Source organism: Tachysurus vachellii, chromosome 14, assembly GCF_030014155.1.
Source record: "Tachysurus vachellii isolate PV-2020 chromosome 14, HZAU_Pvac_v1, whole genome shotgun sequence".
In the NCBI taxonomy this organism is placed as follows: Eukaryota; Metazoa; Chordata; class Actinopteri; order Siluriformes; family Bagridae; genus Tachysurus; species Tachysurus vachellii.
This window is the reverse complement of record NC_083473.1, coordinates 23,309,898-23,330,534: the sequence shown is the minus strand read 5'-3', so window position 1 is coordinate 23,330,534 and position 20,637 is coordinate 23,309,898. Positions and strand designations below refer to the sequence as shown.

At 41.1% G+C, this 20,637-nt stretch overlaps 1 protein-coding gene and 1 long non-coding RNA gene across 2 annotated transcripts in view; one reads left to right on the top strand and one right to left on the bottom strand.

The window, feature by feature from the left end:
• The window catches only part of LOC132856907 (A disintegrin and metalloproteinase with thrombospondin motifs 20-like), a 98,609-nt gene extending 80,143 nt beyond the window's left edge, over nucleotides 1-18,466 (top strand). Inside the window, exons 29-38 of the mRNA XM_060886782.1 lie at nucleotides 5,533-5,700; nucleotides 10,001-10,174; nucleotides 11,351-11,521; nucleotides 12,266-12,475; nucleotides 12,645-12,774; nucleotides 13,915-14,104; nucleotides 14,375-14,508; nucleotides 15,191-15,282; nucleotides 15,396-15,500; nucleotides 16,749-18,466. Coding sequence (XP_060742765.1) covers nucleotides 5,533-5,700; nucleotides 10,001-10,174; nucleotides 11,351-11,521; nucleotides 12,266-12,475; nucleotides 12,645-12,774; nucleotides 13,915-14,104; nucleotides 14,375-14,508; nucleotides 15,191-15,282; nucleotides 15,396-15,500; nucleotides 16,749-16,838 — 1,464 coding nt within the window. The 3' untranslated portion in view covers nucleotides 16,839-18,466. The remainder of the gene's footprint in view (nucleotides 1-5,532; nucleotides 5,701-10,000; nucleotides 10,175-11,350; nucleotides 11,522-12,265; nucleotides 12,476-12,644; nucleotides 12,775-13,914; nucleotides 14,105-14,374; nucleotides 14,509-15,190; nucleotides 15,283-15,395; nucleotides 15,501-16,748) is intronic.
• On the bottom strand, nucleotides 1,180-4,370 carry LOC132856908 (uncharacterized). The gene is made up of 3 exons (XR_009649463.1): nucleotides 4,276-4,370; nucleotides 1,655-1,727; nucleotides 1,180-1,542 (listed from the first exon to the last, which is right to left on the bottom strand). It is a non-coding gene; the product is annotated as an uncharacterized LOC132856908 (long non-coding RNA).
• Nucleotides 18,467-20,637: the final 2,171 nt, after the last annotated feature.

The following is a 20,637-nucleotide window of genomic DNA, read 5'->3' as shown; positions in this document are numbered from 1 at the left end:
GTAGAAAGTCAGGGTTTCGGGGCAGGCTGTGTATCAGGAATTAAAAGTCTGTTCTTGTTTTTATATATATATATAAACTGCTTCAGTCACATTTGTCTACAGTACATATATTTCCAGTTTTTCATTGTTTGACAGGATGTGTTCAGAGGTCAATGCGTTGCTTGTATAGTTCATTCATTCATTCATTTTCTACCGCTTATCCGAACTACCTCGGGTCACGGGGAGCCTGTGCCTATCTCAGGCATCATCGGGCATCAAGGCAGGATACACCCTGGACGGAGTGCCAACCCATCGCAGGGCACACACACACACTCTCATTCACTCACACAATCACACACTACGGACAATTTTCCAGAGATGCCAATCAACCTACCATGCATGTCTTTGGACCGGGGGAGGAAACCGGAGTACCCGGAGGAAGCCCCCGAGGCACGGGGAGGCGGAGGCAGGAATCGAACCCCCAACCCTGGAGGTGTGAGGCCAACGTGCTAACCACTAAGCCACCGTGCCCCCCGCTTGGATAGTTGTTAATAGTGATAGTTGTGAATCTCAGGTCTCCCAAACTGCCTCTGCTGGGCCCCTGAGTAAGGCCCTTAACCTTGAATTTCACTTGTTGTATAAAAATGAGATAACAACCCAAAACAATGAAATGTTCATTAAGACAACAATATGGATTACCCCCAGAGTAATAATGAAGCCATGCTGGTGATGGTCTGTATTGAAAGCGGTACGTTAACACATCCTGGAATCATGTTCTAGACAACATCAAGGGCAGTTACGACAGTTCAGCTGGGATTTCAGTTGCTGGTGTAGGGTATACATGGGGACATGGTAGCATAGTGGATCCCATGTTCATGAAGGTGCTACAGCTGGGTCCTTGAGCAATGCCCCTAACCCTCAATTGGAGCCGAGATGAGATGTCACTCTGGATAAGGGCACATGCCGTGCACCGTAAAGGTGATGTGACAATGATTCATGCTTTAGTATGATAACAGTGTCTGGCTTTGTCATGTAGACTACAGTGGGTTCTACAGGTATGTCTTAAACTGTACGTCCTTGAGGAATGTGAAAGAAAACAAATTACACATACTTACCCTTTAAACCTGTCTCAATTATCAAAATACAACCTGAACACCTTTCTAATTTCAGTTCTATTGAATTATTACGGATCCTATAAGTTGGGAATGTTACTTCTTGTCACTTATGTTGTTTGTCTTGTCAGGATGATGCTGAGTGTCATACATAACTATATCAAAGTAGACTTCACTGTTTAGTTTTATCAGGCAGTCTTAGTTCTATTGGAAGAGAAGCTGTGTGTGGACATGTGGTTTGGCATAGTTTGTAAAGCACTTCCAGATTGCCTTTTTCCCTTGTTTCATGCAAGAGCTCACATTTGTCAGAGCATCCACATGAAATATTTGAAAATAATTCTAAACTCACAAGTGATTAGTGAGCATTCAAGTGTGATTTGTAAGTCTGGAACTGAGACACTCCTCCTCAGGTGATCGATTCCGACTGCTCGTATTTAGCCGTTCGTTTCTCCTGCAAAAAAAAAAAGCAAAAGGAAAAAAAGAAGAAGAACATTGTGTGCAAATATACAGTTGTGATATTATTATCAGTTATTGAGATTTGGTTACTGTTGAAAACACGATACCAGGACCGTTGAGTTTTGTTGCTTGTCGGTTGTGACGATCGTGAGATCTCGACAGCGAGATTGTGTTTCGAGCCTGGACGTAAATTATTAAACACGTTACATGATTGAAAATTATATATATATAAAATTATTATATATTTCTTTGTAGCTACAACAAGCGTATGCTGAAATAGTTGTTTTACCGTTAATTAAGTTATATATCGTTGCTGTCAGACGGAATCCTCATATCTCCAAAACCGTAACTTTTCAGGAAATGAAAAAAACGCTGTACCTTATCTGCAGTGCACAGGGTTTAGTCCTCGTTACAGTGGATTGTCTTGTGCTAAATTCATGTCCTCAGACAAGCACCAGAACTAGCGGGGTCAAGATTTTTTTTTCTTTGAGCCCAGTGTTTTGAAGACATTTACCTCAGAAGACGTGTTGATTCGTTGCGACTCTTCTTGAGGAGAAATATGCCGTGAAGCTCTCCCACGGAGTGAGGAAGAGGTGGACAGTTGAAGTGTCCAATGGAGTTATGAGATTTGCGCTCAAGCTATTTTCAAGACTTTAGATTGGTTAATAACTTGTAAAAATAACAGACCCACGTGGGGACTGACCAATAGCATCGATATGTGAAAAAATATAAAATTGACCAAATTTGGACATACGAGGTTTCCGCCCGACAGCGACGATATGTTTAGAATCAATTTAGAACTGCAACACAACATTGACATTTATATCGGTTGGCGCTATTTTCATGGATCTGTCCTGTAGTGTGTTGTATTGTCTGTTTGCACTTTTTTACTCTGTTTCTTTATGTAGCACCAGGAGGAACGTTGGAGAAACGTTGTTTTATTTCTCTGTGTACTGTATCGACATTAACGCTTAAACGAAGTAGAGATAATTATTCTTTATCTAAATATGTTATCGGTAGATAAAGATGCTACTAGCAGCTACTAGCGACTTGTTTTTACAAGTTTATACCCATCTCAACCAACATGTCTATTCACTCACTTTCAGTACAGGCTTTATCCTTTATCCTAGTTGTGTTAGATCCGTAGCCTATCCCGGGAACACTGGGTGTGAGGTGGAACACCAGAGGTGGGAGTAAGTCACACATGTGCAAGTCACAAGTAAATCTCAAGTCATGAATGTCAAGCCAAAGTCAAGTCGAGTCTTTTTTAATAAATTTGCGACTTAAGTCCGACTCGAGGCATGTCGAGTCCCCCATCTCTGAGTCATTTAACTCAAATCCGAGTCAAGTCTCAAGTCATGAATGTCAAGTCAAAGTCAAGTCGAGTCTTTCTTTAAATAAATTTGCGACTTAAGTCTGACTCGAGTCAAGTTGAGTCCCCCATCTCTGAGTCATTTAACTCAAATCCGAGTCAAGTCTCAAGTCATGAATGTCAAGTCAAAATCAAGTCGAGTCTTTTTTAAATATTTGTCAAGCAAGTCTCAAGTCTCAAATTTGCAACATAAGTCTGACTCGAGTCAAGTCATATGACTCGAGTCCCCCGTGTCTGTGGAACACACACCGTTCCGGCGCAGGGCATCATGCACACACATACTGCACATAAACCAGCTCTAAACATTTTTTCACTTTCATACTTTCTACAACATCCATAAATCTAAATCTCTTTATCGCTTATTGATCGATTCGTGTATGCGGTTTTTTATAGGTAGCGTAATACAATCTTTTTTATATTTAGTGCAGTACACGCACACGAGCACGCGGGACCAGCTCTATAAAATCCGATCAGCATGAGATGCCCATATTAGGGGTGTTTTATTGAGACATTGATATCTGCTGTGATGGAACGTGTAAACAAATTGCTTTACTCTTTTCTGCTTTCCACATGCTCAGGTTTTGGCAAACGTTTGCTGGTTTTCTCCCGCGCAACGCGGACGGTATTCATTCACGATCTTCGTCTGTGGCGGAAAATTTCCGATCGACATCAGATTTCGATTAGCGTTAAAGCGCCGGCGACTTTGCTTGCTGACTTTAGACACTGTTTTCAGTCTGAGAAACTTTTTTATAGTTCATTTTTTCAAAGCGACTCATACTCTGATTGTGAGCCAAGACAAAGTGGCCAGAATCTGTTTGCCCTTATATTCTTTCTCTCACTCCATTTGCAGCTAGCTTTTTAATACTCAGAGCTACAAATGAGCCATTTGGAAAAAAAAAACATCCAAATTCTGTTTGATAAAAGGAAGTTAAAGGCTTCTTCAAATTGTTCCTCGACGAATATAGTTTATATTATATTATATATAGTGTTTTTTTTCTCAGTTGTAGAAATCTTAGCTTAGACTTATAGCCACTGCTTTTCAAAAAAGTCTTGAGTATTTTCAGGTGAAAACAAATAATACGTCATGCAGATTTGGCTGTTTTTGGCTCGTGTAGCTGCTAACGGACCTTAAAGAACGCGCTAGTTTAATTTTGACAATTAAACAGTGGATTTCTATTAAGAAATAGAGTTTTAAATGTTTATTATACAAAAATACAGACCATATAATCGATAGCTTCACTTACAATCATATCGAATAACACAAGCTGTCTGTTATTCTCACAGTCGAGAAATTTCTCTAGGTTTAATAGATAGATTTTGTATTATATTGTAATAAACATATACTGTATCACTTACGGTAAAGGTTAAACCCTGGAGATTCCCTTTCTTCCGTATGTCTTTTTTGTGTGGCAGATGAGCTCGATGAACTCAGACGCAGAGCTCCCTGCCTTACATCTCGTCCGGACTCGGTCGTAACCTTCACGCGTCTCTCAGTTTCTCAGCTCCGTATGGCAGCGAATTCCACATCGCCTCCCTCTCGCACACTTCTCCTCTTTCGCTCCGTTCCGGCCGTGAGGTGGGGCTACACCTTCTGTCCCCACCCCATATATTCTCATATTCCTCCTTTTTGTTTCTGTGGTGAGAGGAATGAAGGAGCACTACAATCATGTTAGGAGTAACAGAAGGCTTCTCCCTGCATGTTCAGGATCAGTCACTTTACACTCCACACTTTGATGTCCTCTCAGCAAACTTAAGCCCTGTGTTTAACATGCCTCTGTAATTGCCATGTTTGTGATGGAGGTGTATATGTGTGTATACTGTACGTGTGGGTCAGATAGTAACACAGGCTTCCCTCTGTGCATGTTTTAAGGTTTAATGGGTACTGTTGTGGCTGAGGGTCTTTTAGTGTTGCACCAGCTTGTTCACAACATTCTTCTACAGGCCTTTATTTTCCTCTGTTACTCTTTTGGGACATTATATTGGTTTTTTTTTTTAACTTCTAGTTCACTTGTGTCCTATGTATTTCTATCCATATTGTATATATATATATATCCACCACAGGCATGTTGTGGGACATGCAATTATTTGATGTTGATTTTTTTAAACCTAGTATTATGCATTTCAAATTGACTTAATGTCATTTTCGTAGTTTCTAAATACTCAAATTGGATAAGTATGGGCTGGAAGTCGTTTTGTGTATAGACAAATGTTTAGCGTGGATAAATAGATTTGACTACTCTGTAATTAGTGTTTAGACTAATAAACATAGAATAGAAAGAGAATTTTAGTTTACGTTCTTAGAAAAAAATGACTTGCAGCTTCTCCTTGCAGCTTCATTATGGAGTTTTTCCTAAAAAATGTGTTTTGTATGTTTTGCCCTTGTTTATTAAAACCATATGATGCTGTGCACTGAGGTTTTAATAAAGGCCTCGCTCTCTCCTCGTCTCTCCGACGGACTCACACGTTTACGTGACTTTAAAGTATCTGTATGACGTACATAGAGTATACTACTGTACATAGTGGGAACTTTCCCTTGCTTTTTGTGGTCTTTATATGTAATGTTAAATCCGACCTTCACGTATCATGTATGTATTCATGTATCATCCTCTGCAGTGTTCTGTGACTTGTGGCAAGGGGACCATACAGAGGGAACTGGTCTGTGTTTACCACAACCAGACTAAAACAGGCGAAGAGCACTGCGCACATCTTCCGCGACCCAAGGCACAGAAGCTTTGCCGGGCAGGACCGTGTCCCAGCTGGAAAACCAACAAGTGGCAAGCGGTACGCATTTCAACAATCAAACTTAACCATCTGACCGTAGTGCTGGAGCATGTTACTATAAGAAAAAGGTAGCATATTGAATGATGTGATTTTCTACAGAAAATCAAGTGTCAACTCTTAGAATCAATGTCTACAAATGTGCCTACAAGTGATATATGAATAATTATTTAATGTATACCAACATTTGTCGTGAGTGAATTTCATTCAGGGCTCGAGGGATGTTTATTTTGGTGAATTCATGTTTCAGGAAGCTGCAGGTTGCATGTGTGGACTGGCATTAATTGCATTAGATGTAAAGGAGAATGTTATTGTGTGTGTGTCTGTGTGTGTGTGTGTGTGTGTGTGTCTGTGTGTGCGTGTGTGTCTGTGTGTGTGTGCGTGTGTGTGTGTCTGTGTGTGTGTTTCTCTGTGTGTGTGTATGTGTGTGTGTCTGTGTGTGTGTGTCTGTGTGTGTCTGTGTGTGTGTGTCTGTGTGTGTGTCTGTGTGTGTGTCTGTGTGTGTGTGTCTGTGTGTGTGTGTCTGTGTGTGTGTCTGTCTGTGTGTGTGTGTCTGTGTGTGTGTGTGTCTGTGTGTGTGTATGTGTGTGTGTGTATGTGTGTGTGTGTCTGTGTGTGTGTGTGTATGTGTCTGTGTGTCTGTGTGTGTATATGTGTGTGTCTGTGTGTGTGTGTGTCTGTGTGTGTGTGTGTGTCTGTGTGTGTGTGTCTGTGTGTGTGTGTCTGTGTGTGTGTCTGTGTGTGTGTCTGTGTGTGTGTGTCTGTGTGTGTATGTATGTGTCTGTATCTGTGTGTGTGTCTGTGTATGTGTGTGTGTGTCTGTGTGTGTGTCTGTGTGTGTGTGTGTGTGTATGTGTGTGTGTGTGTGTGTGTCTGTGTGTGTGTCTGTGTGTGTGTGTGTGTGTGTGTATGTGTGTGTGTATGTGTGTGTGTCTGTGTGTGTGTGTGTGTGTGTATGTGTGTGTGTTTAGTTCACTTTAATAAACTGGTGTCCCATCAAGGGTGAATTCACAGCTTACAGAAAGGTGAATGAATACATTAATGAATGTTTTAGGAATACACACCTACTACTGTAGTAAAATTATTTGATGCCGGAAATCCAACCCACGTCCAAGTGTTCAGTTAAAAACCCCTGTGTGTTAAATCAAGGCTGGATATAACGTAGACTCGATTGTTACTCGTATAGTTACTTTCATAAGTACAAGTCTTATGGCACAGGATGGAGAGTAAACAAATTATAAAACATCGATATTAGCAGAAATGATTTCTCTCCAGCTCTGTGGTATCAGTCCCAGGATCTGAGCAGGAGATCTACACTCAGGCTTATACTACGACAAAGAGGGCTCTGTGTATATGTGGAAGGGAGGAAACACACCGACCACACACTGCTTGCATCTTACAGTCCACAAGGAGTGACACACTGTCACATTAAGGCAGGACACACACACACACACACACACACATATACACAGCTGGGGAGCCACAAACAAAGATCATCCAAAATTTATCACCATCCTAAACAACTTGAACTTCTCTCACGCAATCCATCATGGGATACTCTATGTACTGTACGTGAGTAAAACAAGTGGCATCCCGGGGGCTCATTTCCCCCAGTTTTGTGAGTTCAACCTGAGGCCAGATATAAACAGAGAAAGTCTTGTCTGGAACGAGTTACAGAAACAGGTATAAGTGTAGAGCTGTTTCTGAGATCCTGCCCAAGCTCACAGTACCACACAGCCTTATAGAATAAGCATGAAATCGAATTGTAGTGCTGAGACAGGTTCTGAGCCGGTCTCCAAGGTCCAGTGGTGCTGAGACTGTGAGACAGGTTCTGAGCCGGTCAACAAGGTCCATTGGTGCTGAGACTGTGAGACAGGTTCAGAGCCGGTCTCCAAGGTCCAGTGGTGCTAGTCTTTACTTCCCTTGAGAGAAAACACCATTCCTCCTCCAATTCCACCGAGGTCTGGAAGCAATCAGTCGTCTTTCACATACCACCGTAAGCCATGAAATCTCCAACTAGAGCATAAAGACATGGTTTTAACGTTCACGCCTGTGACTGACAACTTTAGAAACCCGTGTGCCACCAATTCGGCTTTTTTCTTTTTTCACTCCTGCACGATTTTTGGGACTAAACAGATGAGTTAATCCTTTTCCATGCTTTATACTGTAGGGAATTCTATTTAGTACGGTTGGACTTATCCATATGGTGGTGTGATGGAATGTTGTGGCGTTGGGGGACTTTTGGAAAATCTCTGCTCATCATTGCCAGTAATGTACCATGACATTTAAAGATGGGAATAATTGTCTGTTCATCATCATCTAAAATAAAGGCAAACATATACAGTATAGATACAGCTTATAAACTTCTTCATCCGTATGTCATACAGACGTCTAGAAGATAAGCTCATTATATTTAGTCTCATGAGTAAAGACAGCTGAACATTCAAAGAGAAAGATAAAAAACAAAGACTGTGAATGGAAGAACATTAATATTATTATCAGGGCTTTCAAACCGCTTTGAGGAACGAAAACCGAAACGAGAAACAAATGGTATTTTTCTGGGATTAATAACGTAACTGAAACATAATCATCTCCAACTGTTCGGATACAGAAATATAGATTTCCAGGAATCTGTTACTAGTTAATAGCGTTATTTTTTTTTTGTTCCATGTTTATGTCTTACCTCCAAACTACCATATGTTTTCAGACGAACGTCACGTCTCGTATGATTTCTTTCGACGTGCCATTTTACACTCAGAACAGTTTTTAGATGAAGAAACATGCTAAAGTTAAGCATTTTCTTTACATTGTGTTTAAGTTTTTATTAGAAAGAAAACAATGCTTGTTTGTTTCTTGCACTACAATCGTGAGAATATTGGAAAAAAAAGACTAAATAAGGGATTCTGACTAGCTTCCCAATTTTCATTCATTCATTCATTAATTTTCTACCGCTTATCCGAACTACCTCGGGTCACGGGGAGCCTGTGCCTATCTCAGGCGTCATCGGGCATCAAGGCAGGATACACCCTGGACGGAGTGCCAACCCATCACAGGGCACACACACACACTCTCATTCACTCACGCAATCACACACTAGGGACAATTTTCCAGAGATGCCAATCAACCTACCATGCATGTCTTTGGACCGGGGGAGGAAACCGGAGTACCCGGAGGAAACCCCCGAGGCACGGGGAGAACATGCAAACTCCACACACACAAGGTGGAGGCGGGAATCGAACCCCCAAATCTGGAGGTGTGAGGCGAACGTGCTAACCACTAAGACACCGTGACCCCCGCTTCCCAATTTTGTACTTGACAAAAAACAGTCATTGATAATAATAATAATAATAATAATAATAATAATAATACATAAAAAAGACATAACATCTTTTAAGCTGTAAGCTATAGATGATAAAACTTACAAAACATTAAAAAAAAATAAAATAAAATTATTGCCGTGCCCTGTGTTATAGTCAATTGCATGTTTCTGTGTATAACGTTTCTCAGTCCTCATCTTCTGTACAGATTTTTGAGGTTAAGGTCAAAATTCAGCCCACATCATTGTTTTAAATTGCGACAAAGTTCACATACGAATACACACCGATCAAGATAAGCAAAGGAAAGAAGAAAGCACCAAGCAGAGTTAGCTTTGCTTTGCTTTGATCTGTGTCGGATGTTTCAGGCAGGAGAAGATCTGCTCGTATCGATGGAACTTCAGACAGCGTTCATCTTGATAAGATCTGGTTTTGACATCGCATTGTGGTTCTCGCAGACGAAATAAACGTTTGCATCGGCTTCGCGTTCGTCTTGACGGTGTCGAGTCATAATAATGGTGTGTGAAGCAGGTGCTGAAGACTAAACAAGGGTTAATTAGTGCTCACATGACATAAAAGCTAGAGATAATACTGGACACGGCTTTGAAAATTAGCTTTGAAATGCTAGCGTACTCAATACAGATGATTTGTTTCATCGCGTAAATTTTTTTAATTATAAAATATATATTTTTTATCATATTACACTTTCTTGGAGTAATAACTAGAGTTATATCTATAATAATAATAATAATACTTACGTATAATAACCATGTTATAACAACAACATTATATGATATAATAACATTGTTGATGTTGTTATAACGTATTTAAGAGCTACATATCTGAACGTATTTTGAGTCAGTAGTATGAATGGATGTACTATAAATCTGCGACTAATACAAAGGTGATATAATGAAAGAATGCAGTGTGTTTATGTGTTTATAACTGTGTGTGTGTTTGTGTGTGTGTGTGTGTGTGTGTGTTTACAGTGCACTGTCTCTTGTGGGGTTGGAGTTCAGAAACGTGACGTGTACTGTAGGTTAAAAGGTAAAGGTCGTGTCGGGGAAGACATGTGTGATGCTCGCGTCCGTCCCAGCAGTTTACAGCAGTGTTTATCCCATGAGTGCCTTGGATACAGCTGGTCAGCCAGTGAGTGGCAGGAGGTGAGATTTCATTATTTTATTCATTATTTTAAGTGTTATAGATGTGGCATTTGTTTACAGTCTGTCGGACACCTCAGGTGGTTCTGCACATCTCAGAACTTCCGTACGCTCCGTCTGCCTCTTAAACTTAAGCAAACTCACATAATAACGCGTAATAAACCGTCGATCGTTCATTAGGCAGTCTAGTGCGGCTAGAGAACTCGTTTAGTTAATAAAGTACGAACCACAACGTCTGAACGAGAGAAGCTTTTACAGGACCCTCGAAGGCATCGGCGGAGATTTTCTCAGACGCTCCTGCTGACAGCGATAGAGTGAGTATGTGGGAAATACGGAGGAAAAGAGATTGTAAAGCAAAGGAAGCAGAGTATTGAGAACATTTCATACTGATCTCAGTCTCACCTGAACGCTGAAATAATATCATGCTATTTTTAATGTTCTCCTGTCACTCGTCGTCGTCCTTTTATCCGTCCTGAGCCGAGAGCCGAAGGCAAAAACCTACCAGGAACTTATACTTTAACTACTTTACATCTTCTTAAATATCCACCAAGGGGAAGTCGTGGCCTAATGGTTAGAGAGTTTGACTCCTAACCCTAAGGTTGTGGGTTCGAGTCTCGGGCCGGCAATACCACGACTGAGGTGCCCTTGAGCAAGGCACCGAACCCCCCCAACTGCTCCCCGGGCGCCACAGCATAAATGGCTGCCCACTGCTCCGGGTGTGTGTTCACAGTGTGTGTGTGTTCACTGCTGTGTGTGTGCACTTTGGATGGGTTAAATGCAGAGAGGACGAATTCTGAGTAGGGGTCACCGTACTTAGCCGTACGTCACGTCACTTTAGAAGCCTGCATAGGTTTATGAATTATACTTTCTAAATTATTTCCCATTTTAAAAATATTTCTTTACACTTTTACATGTGCTGTGATGTGAAAATTATTATTTTATATACTTTAAAAGTCTTTAAAGAAAGGATTTCGTTCTGTGATATTGGGTCGAAGCGTTGAGAAGTTCAGAGCCGTTTACAAAGGCTAGGCAGGCATTTAAAGGGTGTTGGAAGTTTTTAGCTTAAGTGCCACATAACACTGCTCCTTGTGGTGATTTAATACGTTTTAAATTTTGTTAATATTGTAATTTATGGTGATTTTGATGAAAGTCTTGTTTCTCTCCCATTTGCATGTTCAGTGTAACGTGACATGTGGACAGGGTATGAGACACAGGACAGTCCTGTGTGTGGATGGTTTAAAGGATCCTGTCTCTGACAGACTGTGTGACCCCTCAAGCAAACCTGAACTTCATCAGCTATGCATCATCGCCCCCTGTCAGTATGTTTGGGTAACTGCAACATGGACACAGGTGATAAAGCTGTATTTCTGTGCTGTATTGTTTCATTTTACAACGGCATTCACTAAATTCCAGGGCTTTCGTTACCACGAATTAAAAAAAAAAACAAAAAAAAAAACAGTATACTATGAAGGACAAAACAGGTAGATTTATTTTAAAAAACAAATACACAGGGGGGCATGGTGGCTTAGTGGTTAGCACGTTCGCCTCACACCTCCAGGGTTGGGGGTTCGATTCCCGCCTCCACCTTGTGTGTGTGGAGTTTGCATGTTCTCCCCGTGCCTCGGGGGTTTCCTCCGGGTACTCCGGTTTCCTCCCCCGGTCCAAAGACATGCATGGTAGGTTGATTGGCATCTCTGGAAAATTGTCCGTAGTGTGTGTGTGTGTGTGTGGGTGAATGAGAGTGTGTGCCCTGCAATGGGTTGGCACTCCGTCCAGGGTGTATCCTGCCTTGATGCCCGATGACGCCTGAGATAGGCACAGGCTCCCCGTGACCCGAGGTAGTTCGGATAAGCGGTAGAAGATGAATGAATGAATGAACAAATAAACAACCAAAAACTACGGTTAGGGTTAGGGTTAGATTATCAAATAGGCCACGCCTACCCGATGACGCAATATCTGTCACGCTGTTCTGAAATCCCTAGGAATAAGTGCCTGCTGTTTTACAACATACATAAAAAATCAGAATAGATCGATTCAGGACATCCGGTATTGGATTGATGATGTGCTTTATACAAACATATTTGTGTGTTTCAGTGCTCTGTGAGTTGTGGAGCAGGTCACCAGCAGAGGATGGTGTCATGCACTGCAGTACCTTCTGTGCCGGACCTGCAGGTGTTTGGTGCTCAGTCTTATACCCAGGTTTTGGCTTCTAAGTGCCCACAGCCTCCTCCTCCAAACACCCAACCGTGCCAGCTTCCAGTTTGCCTGCTGCCTGCGTACTGGAAAGCTGGTCCGTGGGGCAAGGTGTGTGAGTGTATCTGTGTTTTTGATCAAACCTTTCTCCAAACGTTTGTTCTTACTCCAACGTTTGTTCTTATGCTGTCTGACATTCAGAGGTCTGGATCGTTCAAATATTCGGACACGTCTATGTCGATCGGTCAATGTAGTTATTTTCTGCTCTGTTTTTTCTCAGTGTTCTCAGACATGTGGTGCCGGAGTGATGCAGAGGACAGTCGAGTGTCTCAACGATAAAAATCTCCCCTCTAAAAACTGCGCGTCGTCCAGTCGACCTCGTTCTCAGGCGTCCTGCAGACTGAGACATTGTTAGTATTGTTTTAAATATGTAGGTAAATCTCATAAGGAGTCAGTTGTATGACATAATATGCATACATGCATAATATCATATTAGTAGTGATATATAGCTACGTGTAAAATGTGTGTGGAAATCATTTGAAATCATTGTCAGTTTCTTGCACCACCTAAACACCGTCTGAGCTCCACACAAGTTTTCCCACACATGGTTCTACTCATACACACATGCTTAATAATAATACTAAATTGTCTTTCCTGAGCAAGACTTAATAATGTTTAGTGGGAAAAAATGTTTTTTTCTTTAAAGTCTGGATTGAAGGGGGGATTTTTGATATCCATCCTAGTTTGAAGTTATTTATCCTTGAAGCAATAAATATCCAGGCCTCTATCATCAAGTATGATTTCTAAAACATGCTGATGCAAGCTGTTTGAACGGTATGACTCAGGCATCATGAACATTACCTCCTATTTGACCCTAACAGAGAGAACTTTGGCTGCCAAGGCTTTTTAGGATCATTCTCTGGCTTTCAGATGTTTTTGGCTCATAGCTAGAGATTTCCTACCAAGTCAGAATGTTCTGCATTTACATATTACTGCCAATCTGTGATTCCAAGAACGTTTTTATCAGTCGCATGGAAATGGAAATATACAAAAACATAACTGAGAAAGGGGTCACGTGGTTAGCTTAGTGGTTAGCACGTTCGCCTCACACCTCCAGGGTTGGGGTTCGATTCCCGCCTCCGCCTTGTGTGTGTGGAGTTTGCATGTTCTCCCCGTGCCTCGGGGGTTTCCTCCGGGTACTCCGGTTTCCTCCCCCGGTCCAAAGACATGCATGGTAGGTTGATTGGCATCTCTGGAAAATTGTCTGTAGTGTGTGATTGTGTGAGTGAATGAGAGAGTGTGTGTGTCCTGTGATGGGTTGGCACTCCGTCCAGGGTGTATCCTGCCTTGATGCCCGATGACGCCTGAGATAGGCACAGGCTCCCTGTGACCCGAGGTAGTTCGGATAAGAGGTAGAAAATGAGTGAATGAATGAATGAATAATTGAGAAAAATGCTGGATTTAGTACAGCAGGAGAACCGACACTAGACTTCTGCTCTCTTATCGTTTTCATTGCTGTGTTTGTTGAGTTTAAGACTTTCCTGTTTTAGGTGAATTGGCTTCCAACTGCAAGGAGCTGCAGATAAGAGAAGGCGTTAGAAAAGATGGCGAATATCACCTACGAGTTAAATCGAGAGTTCTCCAGACCTACTGTGCAGAAATGCAGACCAACTTTCCAAAGGAGTATGTGACCCTACGCAGTGGCCACACTGACAATTACTCAGAGGTTTATGGATACAGGTAACATTTCTTATTTGAATGAATGAATGAATGAATGAATGAATGAATATTTCCAGAGGAGGGAGTAAGTCACACATGTGTAAGTCACAAGTAAGTCTGAAGTCATGAATGTCAAGTCAAAGTCAAGTCGAGTCTTTTTTTAATATTTGTCAAGCAAGTCTCAAGTCTCAAATTTGCGACTTAAGTCTGACTCGAGTCAAGTCATATGACTCTAGTCCCCATGTCTGAATTTTTCTTACACCACTTTATATTTTTCTTTTTTTCCTCTAGGCTGAATAACCCCTTCGAGTGTCCGCATAACGGCAGCAGACGTCAGGACTGTGCTTGCAGAAATGACTATCCAGCGGTTGGCTATACTCTTTTCCACAGGGTGAGACTAGACCTCAGCACCATGCGAATAATCAGTAAGTACGCTTTAAATAATTATCTGATGATCTGATTATTTCATTCAGAGCATCATATCGTCGCTGTCAGACGGAATCCTCGTATCTCCAAAACCGTTATTTTTCAGGAAATTAAAAAAAACGCCGTACCTTATCTGCAGTGCACAGGGTTTAGTCCGCGTTGCAGTGGATTGTCTTGCGCTAAATTCCTGTCCTCAGACGAGCACCAGAACTAGCGGGGGTCAAGATTTTTTTTCTTTGAGCCCAGTGTTTTGAAGACATTTACCTCAGAAGACGTGTCGATTCGTTGCGACTCTTCTTGAGGAGAAATATGCCGTGAAGCTCTCCCGCGGAGTGAGGAAGAGGTGGACAGTTGAAGTGTCCAATGGAGTTATGAGATTTGCGCTCAAGCTATTTTCAAGACTTTAGATTGGTTAATAACTTGTAAAAATAACAGACCCACGTGGGGACTGACCAATAGCATCGATATGTGAAAAAATATGAAATTGACCAAATTTGGACATACGAGGTTTCCGCCCGACAGCGACGAAATCATCATTTTGTCAAAGAGCTTATTACCTTTATATCAGGCTTTAGCTTGTCATAGAGTAATTTAGAGGGATTGATCTGAAATGGCAGACATTTTTTTCACACGTTATCTTTAACCAGGTTGTGTTTTATTCTCTTGTATTGTTTAACACAGCCACAGACGTGCACTTCTCTAAAACCCTTCTGGGCCACCCTGTTCCCTTTGGCAGTGCCGGGGACTGTTACAGTGCTGCTAGATGCCCTCAGGTAGAGATCTGAACCATATCAGACTCTAGTGTTTATAGAAGAACAGTCGCTGCTGCCCAGATCGGTGCAACAGCTGTAGTGAAACATCATGTAATAGTGTTATCATTTGTCAGGGTCAGTTCAGCATCAATCTCACTGGGACCGGACTGAAAGTGGCTGAATTGACTAAGTGGGTTCCTCAAGGCAACTATGTCTCAATCAAAGTCCATCAATCAGAGGTGAGGAGAGGAATTTCTGTGGTAAATTTGGTGATATATCAAACTAAGGTGGACTTATAAGTGTCCTTTACTAGATTATATTGCACTACAGTTGCACTTTATTCATAATAGTCATAATGTTCTACCACTGATCTATATTCATAGATTCATTTTTCATCGAATATATTTTAATATTTGCTTCCGTATTTTTCTTTCTTATATTGTCTTGCACATTATTCGTAGGATTTTTTTTCTTAAAGGTGCGGTGCACGATGTTTCAAAGCCAATGTTGACATTTGAAACCACCAAAACAAACACGCCCCTAACCCAAATGGGCGTCACCCCTGTATTGATAGCTCCGCCCACACATACATACGTAACCCAGGCAACTATTATGGCGGAACCTGCTGGGGCGGCTGGCCGAGGGGATATTTTTATCAGTAAATGAACACAATGAGTAATATTATGGTAATACAAATGTGTTTTTGTAGTACTGTGTGTTGTAGCGTGAAAGGTTTAGCTCCGTTTCACGCCGAAGACGACGTTCGACACCTAGAACCCGAGGCAGAGGTAACGGCAGGTATCCGCCATGTCAGTGTTTCAATCGCTTTCTGCTAATGTCACACATGTGCACTGAACACTCTCTCCACCGCATATTGACAAGACACGCCCCTTTCTGCTAATGTCAGACATGAGCACTGAACACTCTCTCTGCCACATATTGACAAGACACACCCCTTTATGCTAATGTCACACATGTGCACTGAACACTCTCTCCGCCGCATATTGACAAGACACGCCCCTTTATGCTAATGTCACACATGTGCACTGAACACTCTCTCCGCCGCATATTGACAAGACACGCCCCTTTATGCTAATGTCACACATGTGCACTGAACACTCTCTCCGCCGCATATTGACAAGACACGCCCCTTTATGCTAATGTCACACATGCGCACTGAACACTCTCTCTGCCGCATATTGACAAGACACGCCCCTTTCTGCTCATTGGCTACACGTTTGTTTTGTTTGTCAGCCCGACTCAAACATTTCTCAAACATCGTGCACTCCACCTTTAATTTTATTTTTTTATTCTTATTGATTCTTATTGTATGTTGCCAACAGTCCTTTAAGCATTTTACTGAAAGCATTTCACTCGTACTGTGTTTGGTTTTGTATGTGACATCAAATTCAATTTATATTTGATCCTGGTATCTGTACCGTATTTTATCTAACTTGTTTTATGTGACTTGAATATCTCCCTGTCAGGATGGAACACGGATCTACGGGCGCTGTGGAGGATTCTGTGGAAAGTGTCTGCCTCATCCTCATACTGGTCTCCTGGTCCAAGTCCAGTGAAAGACTCAAATCATGTCTGCAACTGCGCAGAAGAACATTTTCATCAGGGTCGTCCATCAGCATTGCTGGAATGTTTGGTGAAAACAAATGATCCTGTACTCTAGACAGCATGACTGCATGTAAAGAACTAAAGCTCTGTACATGCAAACATATTTTACTTGCATATGACCGCCGTGGCCTTATTCGTCTCTTTAACAGGAAATGTCCTGTATTCTGCAGCTCTGGTTAACGATCAGGACTGTAGTGAGCCACAGGTCAAGCTTTCCTCCATAAATGTCAGGAGACATGTCACGTTATCTTTCACAAACCTAGAGCCTGTGCTGCGTCAAAACTACAGACATGTGTCAAGAATTATTAACAATATATAACACGCGCAATATCAGATATAATACATACTGTACCGTGTCTTTGGAAATGACAATAGCGCGAGTGTCGGGCTGAGAAAATCTGCTCCTGTGGACGTCTGTTAACGCTGACGTCCGTTTTAGTTTTGTCACATTTACAACACAGTGATAAATAAAACTGTGATTACAAATAGGTTAGACAGTTAACGGAGCAGGAACGTTTAATATATTGTACACGCATTTCCTCCATGCTAAGTGTTTGTTATTGTTGTGTAACCTCTGATGTCTTGTTGCAGGACAAACTCGTCTCGTGCCAACACAAGTATTTATTCCTAACCAGGGAAAACTGTAGAAATGTCAATCAGTCAGTCAGTATACAGAAACACTGATTAAAGTATCAGGTCAGAATAAGGGAGAGCTGTCTACGGCTTTGGTAAAAGAATAGCATTTGTTATTTTACTGTAGCTGAACAGTTTTCTTTCACATTTATCACAAAAGTATGCGACATAACCTTGACTTTTTAACTCAAACAGAATGCAGTTGATACGTAATCCTCCAAAAGGGATTATTGGATGATTGTGAATATATATTTGGCTCCAAGGCTTAGCCAGGAGTAAAAAAAAAAAACTGAAAAACTGTCACATCACTGAATGAGGGAAGGTAGATAGTGGTTTTGTTTCATTAAACAGATTTTAAGAGACCTGAAAACAGCAAAAAATAAATAAATAAGAAAATTGTGAATTAAATTTAAGGCTCTGAATGACCAACAAGACGCCTTGTTTCAGAAGTAACTGTACACAGGGGCGGTTCTAGAGGCGGGGCCACAGGGACCCTGGCCCCTGCTGAAATCTGATTGGCCCCTAATTTGCCCCCGTTCCATCAATCGTCGACGTGAAGAGCAACCGGAGAATTTTTCACAACGATCACGGATGCAATTCCACCCCCAAACAATTGGCGGCACTCGAGCGTTTGAAAAAGGAACGACTGCCGAAATGTATTTGCACCGTACTGAATAAATTATTTTGTGTGCTTGAATGTACCCTGTACTTGGCCCCTGAATGTAACTTGTGGCCCCTTAATGGCCCCTGTTACAGAAAAATCCTAGAACCGCCACTGACTGTGCATCAGATTTATCACTATTACGTAGCCAAGAAAGTCAGTAAGAAAAATAAGTGATAGTAAAGAAGACACCATCGGTGTGGTCATAATGTTCAGATAGTTTCTTTTCCCTGCCAGTGTAGATAGCATTTGATGTGCTTTGCAATATATATATATATATATACACATATATATATATATATATATATATATATATATATATATATATATATATATATATATATATACAATCAGATAATGCTTATGTCATTTTACACACAGTAAAATAATTCGTTTAATTAGTTATGTGTACTTCGGATGCATTTAACCAGTGACAGAGTAACGGTCTGATGCTACCTCCTGCAAAGTTGGTCATTCAAAATCTGTATTGTCTTCTGTATGTTTTTTTGTATTTTTCTCCTGCTATTTATATATAAATATTTCTACAATATAAATATCGTCATATATATATATATATATGTATATATATTACATACATACATATTACATACATATACATACATACATATACATACATACATATATATACATATACATGTTACACATATATATATAAATAATATATTTGACGATATTTATATTGTATGTAGATATGTACATTATTTTGTTGCATATGACTACTACCGACGGCAATCCTTTAGGTTTCACTTTACGTTACGTTACATTTTTTAACGTGTTAGCAATCGATTAAGTTTCTAAACGAGTATTAAATTGCTGGTGCTTTTTTACTACTGAAATTACCTCGACGATTGGGTTTAAAACGAGAGATCGACCTGTTCTTATTATTATCTACACAACAGAGACTCGTGGTACGTGTCATTTCATGCTCGCTTGTGGTGTTGGCATGTTAACGGAGTGTGTTGCACCACATGTAACAGCTGCCACTTTGCCTTTGATGTTAGTTTGTCAGTGGCAGTAACCAGGAGGGATTTGGAAGCAAACCAATTTGGCACTATACTTAGACCAAAGTCTCGTCTTGTAGGTGCGTGCACTCCGATTATGGGACCTTCACCAGTAATTTCAGTTCATTTTGGTTTTTAAAAGACCATCTTATATACACTAAACAGCCAAAAGTATGTGGACATCTGATCATGCGTTCTGAATATCCCGTTCTAGGTTTAGTCCAGGATTTGGCTCAGCATCTGAGTTCCGTTAAAGGGAAATTGTAATGCTGTAGTAAACAAAGACACGCTATACGATCGCGTGCTTCTAATTTGGTGGCAAACGCTTAGGTGCGATCAGAAGTCCACAAACTTTTGACTCTGTGAGCAGCTAACAAAAAAAAAAAAAGCATTAGTTATTGTTGTTTTGATAGGCAACTTAACTCTGAGGTCTGTATCAGAAATAATAATAATAATGAAAAAAAAAACAGTTACTAGATGCACAATGTGCCGAGAAATGTGTAGATTTGAACATGTCACTTTCATATTCATATGATAGTTGTTTTCTTGTTTTTTTTTTAACATGTATACTTGAAATGCAAATAATGCATACAGATTATGTCTAGGTTCCATGATGAAATGAAATAATGGGCCCGTTGGCCATGTATTATCCAAAGATGTTTTACAGAGGCCTGTTCTACCTGTGTATGTTTGGTTTGTAGAGGTTTTATAATGAAATCATGAATTGTGGTGCTACAGTACGTTTGGTAATAAGAACGGCTTTACGACCGGTCCCGTCTGACCTGACGTGCCGCTGTACTAACTCTAATTTAAAAGAACAATAAAATGAATGAAGTTTAATTCCCTGAATTGTTGTCACTATAAAACCTGCGTTAAAATGCAATCGACACAGGAATGAACGATGCACACATAGATCACACATTTTGTGTCAGAACTAGGGTTTGCAAAATTCTGGGAATTTTCAAGGCTGGAATCTTTCCATGGGAATTAACGGGAATATATGGGAATAAACTGGGAATTAAAAAAAAAAAAAAAAAGCAGAGTTGAATATAACATTCATTCATTCAGTCATTCATTTTCTACCGCTTATCCGAACTACCTCGGGTCACGGGGAGCCTGTGCCTATCTCGGGCGTCATCGGGCATCAAGGCAGGATACACCCTGAACGGAGTGCCAACCCATCACAGGGCACACACACACACACTCTCATTCACTCACACAATCACACACTACGGACAATTTTCCAGAGATGCCAATCAACCTACCATGCATGTCTTTGGACCGGGGGAGGAAACCGGAGTACCTGGAGGAAACCCCCGAGGCACGGGGAGAACATGCAAACTCCACACACACAAGGCGGAGGCAGGAATCGAACCCCCAACCCTGGAGGTGTGAGGCAAACGTGCTAACCACTAAGCCACCGTGCCCCCCAGT